The sequence below is a fragment of the Nansenia antarctica genome (genome assembly GCF_963989245.1).
Source record: "Nansenia antarctica genome assembly, chromosome: 5".
NCBI lineage: Eukaryota > Metazoa > Chordata > Actinopteri > Argentiniformes > Microstomatidae > Nansenia > Nansenia antarctica.
Window position 1 is genome coordinate 1,684,479 of NC_137690.1, and position 10,032 is coordinate 1,694,510.

At 47.3% G+C, this 10,032-nt stretch overlaps 1 protein-coding gene and 1 pseudogene across 2 annotated transcripts in view; one reads left to right on the top strand and one right to left on the bottom strand.

Moving 5' to 3' along the window:
- The window catches only part of top3b (DNA topoisomerase III beta), a gene marked incomplete at both ends in the record, with an annotated part of 21,266 nt that extends 11,611 nt beyond the window's left edge, over positions 1–9,655 (bottom strand). The window contains 3 exons of the mRNA XM_080531233.1: positions 8,083–8,229; positions 8,378–8,483; positions 9,503–9,655. Of these exons, the coding sequence (XP_080387359.1) occupies positions 8,083–8,229; positions 8,378–8,483; positions 9,503–9,655 (406 nt within the window). The remainder of the gene's footprint in view (positions 1–8,082; positions 8,230–8,377; positions 8,484–9,502) is intronic.
- Positions 4,261–5,747, top strand: LOC308159082 (E3 ubiquitin-protein ligase TRIM39-like; annotated as a pseudogene). Its single transcript has 2 exons — positions 4,261–5,592; positions 5,734–5,747. The product of its transcript is annotated as an E3 ubiquitin-protein ligase TRIM39-like (transcript).
- Positions 9,656–10,032: the final 377 nt, after the last annotated feature.

A 10,032-nucleotide genomic window follows, 5' to 3' on the forward strand; every position in this document is an offset into this window, starting at 1 on the left:
CTGAATATGGAAAAGACACCCTCTGAAATCAGATCCACAATTCGATCATGCCTACATATGTAGAGCCCTTTATAAGCATGACAACCATTTAAGATGTGGGGCATGGTTTCAGTTATCTGCTGGTGACTGTGATGTATGCAGTGTGGGCTATGACTGTCAGGAAGCCAGATGAAGAGGTTTAGCTTCGTTGGTAAGACCTGCAGCCTAGCTTTTAAAGTGAAGGTGACAATACACTCGTCAAGAGTTACACTTTTGAACACTGCGTGAGAGACAGAGTGATCAGCAGCAGGGAGACATGCCAGCTTCCCTTGCAATTTCAGTTCAGTCCAGTGCTGTCGTTGTCTTTGTCGTAGCGCCATCATAAGGTGTCCCCGGGTATTGACTGGTGGGAGAAGATGATCTGTCCCACAGATGTTAATGGTTGCCCTCACTGAGATGCTGGGGTCAGTGATGATCTCCTCAGAGACAGCCACCACCACTGAGTTTGACCCCACCCACTCCAGGGCCACGTTGTTCCAGCCGCAGAGATCGTTGAGGTCAGGCCAATCAGACCACACTCCGAATCCAGGGGAGTGAGTGTCCAACTTTCCACTGGCTTTCCTCTTAAATCCCAGGAAACTAGACTCTGATGGACGCGCCATGGGGACCTTGCGTCTCCGTAAGTCCAAGAACAGTGAGGCTCTAGCCATCTCCCTCACACACTGGTCGTCACTGTTCAGCATGTTCAGGAGATGGCTGAGTCTGGTGGCAAAATAAGTCCACTCAAAGTTAGGAACTCCGAGTCCGCCCTCCTGTTTGCTGTGGAATATGATGTCACGTGTGGTATGAGTGTTCAGTCCACACACACACACACACACACACACACACACACACACACACACACACACTACGACATGCATTGTCACTTTGTCCCGCACCGCACCTGGGTCCACGACGCACACCGACCCGTTAGTGAATTTGCTATGAAAGAGGTCAATCCACTTTCTAAACAAAAGTACGGTCTTATCGTTCATTTCACGTAGAGACTTGCGTGGAATGTGTACATTAGAAAACAGATGCTGAACCTTGACCAGGGCTATTTGTCTGACTGCTTCTAGTTTCATGATGAGTGGCAGGGGTGATGCATCTATCAAATCAAGCCTGGTGGAGTACTCAGAAATTATGTCTGCAACTTGATCTTTCCACTCTCCTGCCACGTTGAATTTATGACCCAGATATGTGTATGTTTCATGCAATGAATAAGCTCTGAGTGGCTGGTTATTGATTTTGAATACAGGTGTGGTATCTGATTTAGATCGGTACCAACGGTTTCCCCCGCTCCGCCTTTCATAAAACACTGCACATTTGGAATATTTAACCTCTAATCCAGACCAGTCCAAAAAGGAGTCAGTTCTGGAGAGCATGGTGTTAATAACTTCCTCCTGCCTGGAGGCTATGACCACATCATCTGCATACCCCTGGACAAGGTTAGGGGAAATGATATTTGAGGGAGCACAGTTACAAAGCAACTTTAACCAGTGATTTATGACGAGTACAAAATTGACTGCACTCCATGGACAGCCTGTCTTGATACCAATTTGGAGAGGTATTGGATCTGTGAGCTGTTTACCACAGATTACCTGAATGAATGAACCAGAGTACACATCTTTAACAATGTCATAAAAAACCTTGGGTAGATGTATGTCTTTCAGAGCTCTTAACATGACATTATGTGCTAAAGTGCCGAATGCATCATGAAAATCAAGAAACACAGTATAAAATGTACTTGACCCATGCTTAAAATCATCAATACCTGTCTTGAGACAAAACACATGCTCATTCATGCCCTGATGGTTAACATAGGCCTTCTGCTTAGAGGATAATATGTTTTCATCAACAAGCCATGGTAAAACCTGTGCAAGAATGCATTTCATGAACACCTTATAAATGGTAGGAAGAAGTGAAATGTCTCTCCAGGTTGATGGATTGTCCGGGATATTGTCCTTTTTGGGTATTCTATGAACAAGAGGACCTTTCCATGAGCCGGGCACTCTTTTATTGTCCAAACAGGTATTAAAGATAGATGTTAATACATCAGGCTGTGTAGCTTTGAGAGACTCATAAGAGACATCATCCATGCCACTGGATTTATTGTTGGGGAGATCGCGCAGCACAGTCTCCACCTCAGCGTGCGTAAAATACGCAGTGTCTGGGAGACAGGCCGGCTCCGTGTTGGGTACAGTATTGTGCCATGGTGGTGATGGGAGTGCGTTGTCAATTGGCTTTTCTCCCCGACACTTTTGCTGATAGTATAAATGCACTTGCTCGCAATTACTGGGGCACGGGGGAGGGGCGGAGAATTCACTGTTGTTAAGAATAATCAGAATGGCCTTAGCTCGCTTACACTGCCAGAGATAGGAAAGTTTGTTTTGTGTGTGTGTCTGCATGTGCGTGTGTGTGTGCCATGTGTGTGTGTGTGTGTGTGTGTGTATATGCGTGTGTGTGTGTGTGTGTGTATGTGTGTGTGCGTATGTGTGTGTGCCATGTGTGTGTGTGTGTGTGTGTGTGTGTGTATGTATGTGCCGTGTGTGTGTGTGTGTGTGTGTATTCCAATCTGGATGAATCCAGCACATGGGAGCACGTCACCATGGTAACGCCGACCTCACATGGAAGTGAGACAGGAGAATAGTGCAGGCTAACATACACACACACACACACACACACACACACACACACACATACACACATACACACACACACACACGCACATGCAGACACACACACACCACTCATCCCATGTGCACACACACACACACACCAGGGTTTCCGTTAACCGGTAATTACCGGTCTTTGTCCGGTAAAATGTGTTGAAGTCCGACAAATTGAAAACTCGTCGGACATAATGTCCGGTGAAAATAATTCCCTCTAAGCACAATTTGGCTTCGGGGCACCATTTTCAGCTGAGCACCAAACACACACACACTCATACACGCACAACACTGCCCGAGAGAGAAGGACCCGCCCCCTTTAGTTAGCCTGCCCGAGAGAGAAGGACCCGCCCCCTTTAGTTAGCCTGCCCGAGAGAGAAGGACCCGCCCCCTTTAGTTAGCCTATAGCCTATAGGCTAACTAAAGGGGGCGGGTCCTTCTCTCTCGGGCAGTGTTGTGTGTGTGTGTTTGGTGCTCAGCTGAAAATGGTGTCCCGAAGCGGAGCGGATAACAAACGAAACGGACAACATTTACACTATGGAGACAAACTTCAGCGATATGATCTAACAGCCGGTCTTCAGGACGACATACAAAAACAGTTATGTTCTCCTCATTGTCATACTCCCGAGTCCGATTAAGTATGATTTGACAGGCAGCTAAACGAAATGCCTTCCCAACCAGCGAGACCAAATTACGTTGTTTTATTGATAAAAAAAAGGGTAAAACTGGAAAGAGAAAATAGAAAACTCACATTAATCCCAAACAATTTAACAAACTTCAGTTAACGTAATGTGGAGTCCGTTCATTGATCGATGCTGTCTGTTCAGTTCCCAGTGAGGCGCCCGTTCAGCGCTGGACATAATGGCATAGCGCGCATGCGAATCATGTTATATTATTATATATTATATAGCTCGCATCTAATCGTATCGGATGAGAAATAGACATTAAATGGCATATATAGGCCGCTACACAACAGTAATCACCGCGACAAACAGCTATATTAGATTTGGAGAAAAAAAAAATATGATTTTGAAAAAAAAAATATATATATATATTTTAATCAGATGACCGGAATATATCACGTTTGTCCGGTAAATCGAAATCTTCCCGGACACGATGTCCGGCGGCAATTTTTTCTAACGGAAACCCTGACACACACACACACACATTAATGTACATACATACATACACACACAGACACACACATTAATGTACATACATACATACATATACACACACACACACACACACACATTCCTGACATAATTCTGCTTGTGAGAGTCTCATACCTTATTACCTGTTGAGCAGGAAACAGTGGAGAGCAGAAGTGAACCCCACAGAAGGCTAACATTCAGCTCTCTGGTGCTGCCGTTCACTAGCAACAACATTACATATGTAGGACTCTCTGAAGGACTTTACACTCATTTACCATCAACATTCAAAACAACCACCAAGGAAGAAGCAACACCGTCAAAATCTGGAATTGACTTCCTGCTGACTTCAACGCGGTGAGTTTTCAGAAGTGAACTTTCACCTCAGAAGTCATTACAGGGGAGACAGAGGTGGTGAGAAAATGGCGTCTAAAACCTCTCTCTCTGAGGCGAATCTCTCCTGTTCTAGTTGCTGTGACATCTTCAAGGATCCTGTCGTCCTCCTTTGTAGCCACAGCTTCTGTAAAACCTGTCTGCAGAAATTCTGGAAACAGAAAGACACTCACGAATGTCCAATGTGCAGGAGAAAATCATCCATGGATCCTCCTTGTAACCTGGTGTTAAAGAACCTGTGTGAGGACTTCTTACAGGAGAGAAGTCAGAGAGCTGCAGCAGGGTCTGAGGTGCTCTGCAGTCGGCACAGTGAGAAACTCAAGCTCTTCTGTCTGGAGGATAAACAGCCCATCTGTGTGGTGTGTCGAGATTCAAAACAGCACAAAAAACATTATTGTTGCCCAGTAGATGAAGCCGTACTGGATCATAAGAGTGAACTCCAGACTGCACTGAAACCCTTAAAGGAGAAGCTGAAGACCTTTCAAAACTGACTTGTGATGAAACAGCTAAACATATTGAGAGCCAGGCCCAGCGCACAGAGAGGCAGATGAAGGAGCAGTTTGAGAAGCTTCACCAGTTTCTACGAGATGAAGAGAGAGTCAGGATCACTGCACTGAGGGAGGAAGAGGAGCAGAAGAGTCAGGTGATGAAGAGGAAGATTGAGGAGATATCATCACTTTCAGACACAGTCAGAGCCATGGAGGAGGAGCTAAAAGCTGATGACATCACATTCCTGCTGAACCTCAAGGCCTCCATGGACAGAGCCCAGAGCACACTGCCGGATCCAGAGATGGTTTCAGGAGCGCTGATAGACGTGGCAAAGCACCTGGGCAACCTGCAGTTCAGAGTCTGGGAGAAGATGCAGGGAATAGTGGAATACACTCCTGTGATTCTGGACCCCAACACTGCCCACCCAGAACTCATCCTATCTGGGGATCTGACCAGTGTGAGACACAGAGAAGAGACACAGCAGCTTCCTGACAACCCAGAGAGGTTTGACTCCTATGCTGTGGTCCTGGGCTCTGAGGGCTTTGACTCAGGGACACACAGCTGGGACGTTGAGGTGGGGGGGAGTCCAGACTATGGCCTGGGTGTGATGACAGAGTCTGCAGGCAGGAAGGGAGTCTCAGGCTATTTCGATGGAACCTGGTGGCTTGGGTGGTTTGATAGTTGGTTTTATACACGTGGTCCAGGTGGTCTATACACTCACCTCAGAGTGAGCCAGAAGCCCCAGAGGGTCAGAGTGCAGCTGGACTGGGACAGAGGAAAGCTGTCATTCTCTGACCCTGACACTAACACACACCTACACACACTCACACACACCTTCACTGAGAAAGTCTTTCCATTTATCAGGAATTATGGTCATAACAGTCATCCTCTGAGGGTGTTACCAGCGAAGGTGTCTGTATCCATGGTTACGCCCTCTGATTCTTTTTTCAAAAAGAATATTTTCTTATTTATCTTTGTATCCTTCTTTTTCTGTATTTTGTTTTATGCCGTAGGTAAAGCACTTTGAATTGGCCCTGTTGTATGAAATGTGCTGTACAGATAAACCTGCCTTGCCTGTCTGAATCAACGATGAACTAACTCACAGTACTTAGACCTTAGTGTTCCTCTGAGACAATCAAACATCAATAACACTTACTAATGTCCTTAAAGCCAGTCAGCAATGTAAAAGATGAATAAACCCTTTGATTATGATGTAAATGTCTTACCTAAACGTAACCATAACAACAAGGACCGGTGGAAGTTCTGTGTCATTTCTCGAGCATCACAGATATGTCAAACACATCCACTGCTAATGTATCTGATCTACGGTTTACATTAGTTGGTGGCTCTTTGATGGTACGCAGAAGTGACTGGATGTGTGTTTCAGTGTGAGTCTAATGAGACCCACCTGATGGAGGGAGAGGATGAGCAGCTCTCTAGCTACAGAACATCTCTTCATGTCCTCCATGATGTTGTGTTGATAATCACTCGTTGCTAATGTAGCATCTTTCTGTCATGATTTAGTTTTCATCACTTTTTGATTGTGTCAGTTGGTATAACTGATGTTTGTAAACATGGACTTGTTGACAGAATGAAACAATAGAACCCTGATTGATTGATTGATTGATTGACTGATTGTATAAAATGTTTTCTATATATGAACATAATATATCTACTTCAGTGCTTCTCCAGTATGTTCCATGTAAACGTCTCTATCTGAATCAGACAGACTGTATAAGGTATATAACCAATAAAAGTACAACTTCAATCATCTAATCCAGACTACCCTGTGTGTGTGTGTGTGTGTGTGTGTGTGTGTGTGTGTGTGGGGGGGTGATCACAAGGCCAATCAGGATGGTGAATTATAAGAAAACATCAACAACAGGAAATGGATTTGTGTTAAGATGACATGAGCCGCACACACACAGACACACACACACACACACACACACACACACACACACACACACACACACATACACACACACATTCCTGACATAATTCTGCTTGTGAGCCTTGAACACAGAGACTCATACCTTATTACCTGTTGAGCAGGAAACAGTGTCCTAGAATTAAACAATAGAACCCTGCACCGTATATATGGTATACTTTGTCCCAAGATGGCCTGCACTGGCTTCCTGTTAAGTTCAGAATAGATTTCAAGATCCTTCTGCTTGTTTATAAAGCTCTCACTGGCACAGCACCAGAATATGTTCAGACCTTCTGCTAGCATATCAGCCCAATAGTGCTCTCAGGTCTTCTGCTAGCATATCAGCCCAATAGAGCTCTCAGGTCTTCTGCTAGCATATCAGCCCAATAGAGCTCTCAGGTCTTCTGCTAGCATATCAGCCCAATAGAGCTCTCAGGTCTTCTGCTAGCATATCAGCCCAATAGAGCTCTCAGGTCTTCTGCTAGCATATCAGCCCAATAGAGCTCTCAGGTCTTCTGCTAGCATATCAGCCCAATAGAGCTCTCAGGTCTTCTGCTAGCATATCAGCCCAATAGAGCTCTCAGGTCTTCTGCTAGCATATCAGCCCAATAGAGCTCTCAGGTCTTCTGCTAGCATATCAGCCCAATAGAGCTCTCAGGTCTTCTGCTAGCATATCAGCCCAATAGAGCTCTCAGGTCTTCTGCTAGCATATCAGCCCAATAGAGCTCTCAGGTCTTCTGCTAGCATATCAGCCCAATAGAGCTCTCAGGTCTTCTGCTAGCATATCAGCCCAATAGAGCTCTCAGGTCTTCTGCTAGCATATCAGCCCAATAGAGCTCTCAGGTCTTCTGCTAGCATATCAGCCCAATAGAGCTCTCAGGTCTTCTGCTAGCATATCAGCCCAATAGAGCTCTCAGGTCTTCATATCAGCCCAATAGAGCTCTCAGGTCTTCTGACGCTGGTGTTCTCTGTGTACCACATGTACAAAAGAAGAGATTTGGTGAGGCTGCATTCTCATTTTATGCTCCAGATTGTGTCTCACTGCCAGTTTACATTAGGGATGCAACCTCAGCACATATGTTCAAGTCAAGACTAAAAACCCAGCTTTTTAATGTTGCCTTTAAATGACTAAATGATGATTCTATAATGATTGAACCACTTTGAGCTGCAACGTTTGCAGGAAAAGCGCTATACAAATAAAAGTTATTTTTATTATTATCCCCCCACCCCCCCCCCCCAAAAAAGAAAGAAATATCCAGCTCTCGTCCTAAGGTTACAGGTGCTAAGGTTAAGGTTAGGGGTGCTAAGGGGTGATCTCGTGCTAAGGTTAGGGGTGCTAAGGGGTGATCTCGTCCTAAGGTTAGGGGTGCTAAGGGGTGATCTCGTGCTAAGGGGTGATCTCGTGCTAAGGGGTGATCTCGTCAGACCTTACCAGCCGATATCAGAGTCTTGCCGCTGCAGGAGAAGGCCTCCCCACCGATGCTGAAGGAGATGGTGGTCTGCAGGTACTTGCAGTCGTGGCTCACCGTGGCGATGAAGTGGCGTGTGATGTAATCGTACAGGCGCCACCCGTCACTTCCTGTTAGGGGAGACAGGAAGTCACAGGTAAGAGACACTCAAGTTGTAGTTCATTACAGATGATATGGGTGAACTACATGTCCCAGAGAAGAGGGAGGTAGAGGGTTGGGGTGGATGGGGGGGTGGTAGGGGGGGAGGGGGGGACCCACCCAGCTCGGCCTCTGAGGCAGCCCTCATGGGGGTGATGGGGGGGTGGTCTCCTGCGTCAGCTCCCTTCCTGGGCCGGTTCAGACCCTCAGACAGCAGAGCCTTCACCTGGGGGGGGCAACCTTCATCAGCATCATCATCATCATCACCTTCATCATCATCATCATCACCTTCATCATCATCACCATCATCATCATCATCTTCATCATCATCATCATCACCTTCATCATCATCACCATCATCATCATCATCACCTTCATCATCATCATCATCATCACCTTCATCATCATCAACATCATCATCACCATCACCTTCATCATCATCATCATCACCTTCATCATCACCATCATCATCATCATCATCACCATCATCATCACCTTCATCATCATCACCTTCATCATCATCACCTTCATCATCATCATCATCACCATCATCACCATCATCATCATCATCACCTTCATCATCACCATCATCAACATCATCATCAACATCATCATCATCACCATCATCATCATCATCATCATCAACATCATCATCATCACCATCTTCATCATCCCCCTCCTCCTCCTCCCCCTCCCCCCCCCCCCTCCTCCTCCTCTCCTCCCCCTCCCCCCCCTCCTCCTCCCCCTCCCCCCCTCCTCCTCTCCTCCTCCTCCCCCTCCCCCTCTCCTCCTCCTCCCCTCCTCCTCCCCCTCCCCCTCTCCTCCCTCCTCCTCCTCCCCCTCCCCCCCCTCCTCCTCCTCCCCTTCCCCCTCTCCTCCCCCTCCCCCTCTCCTCCTTCTCCCCCTCCCCCTCCCCCTCTCCTCCTCCTCCCCCTCCCCCCCCCCTCTCCTCCTCCTCCTCCTCCTCCTCCTCCTCCCCTCCTCCTCCTCCTCCTCCCCCTCCCCCTCCCCCTCCCCTCTGTCCCCGTGTGTGTGTGTGTGTGTATGTGTGTCTCTCTGTCCCCGTGTGTGTGTGTGTGTGTGTGTGTGTGTGTGTGTGTGTGTATGTGTGTCTCTCTGTCCCCGTGTGTGTGTGTGTGTGTGTGTGTGTGTGTGTCTCTCTGTCCCCGTGTGTGTGTGTGTGTGTGTGTGTGTGTGTGTGTGTGTGTGTGTGTGTGTGTGTGCGTGTGTGTGTGTGTGTGTCACCTCCTGGGCCCAATAGGGGTTGTTGGCCTGCAGGCGCAGCGCCCCCTTCAGGTCAAAGTTGTCGTGGTAGTGGTTGGTCTCTGTGCGCGGGTAGCTGATGTAGCCCTGCGTGTACAGACGCTCCGCCATCTGCATGGTGTACTGGGGCGCCATGCCTACACACACACACACACACACACACACACACACACACACACACACACACACACACACACACACACACACAGAGACACAGACACACACAAACAGAGACAGACAGACAGACACACAATCATCATCATAATCATAATCAAGACCCCTCCCCACACACACACGGACAGACACACACACCCACACCCACACCCACACCCACACACACACACACACACACACACACACACACACACACACACACACACACAGAGACACAGACACACACAAACAGAGACAGACAGACAGACACACAATCATCATCATAATCATAATCAAGACCCCTCCCCACACACACACGGACAGACACCCACACCCACACCCACACACACACACACACA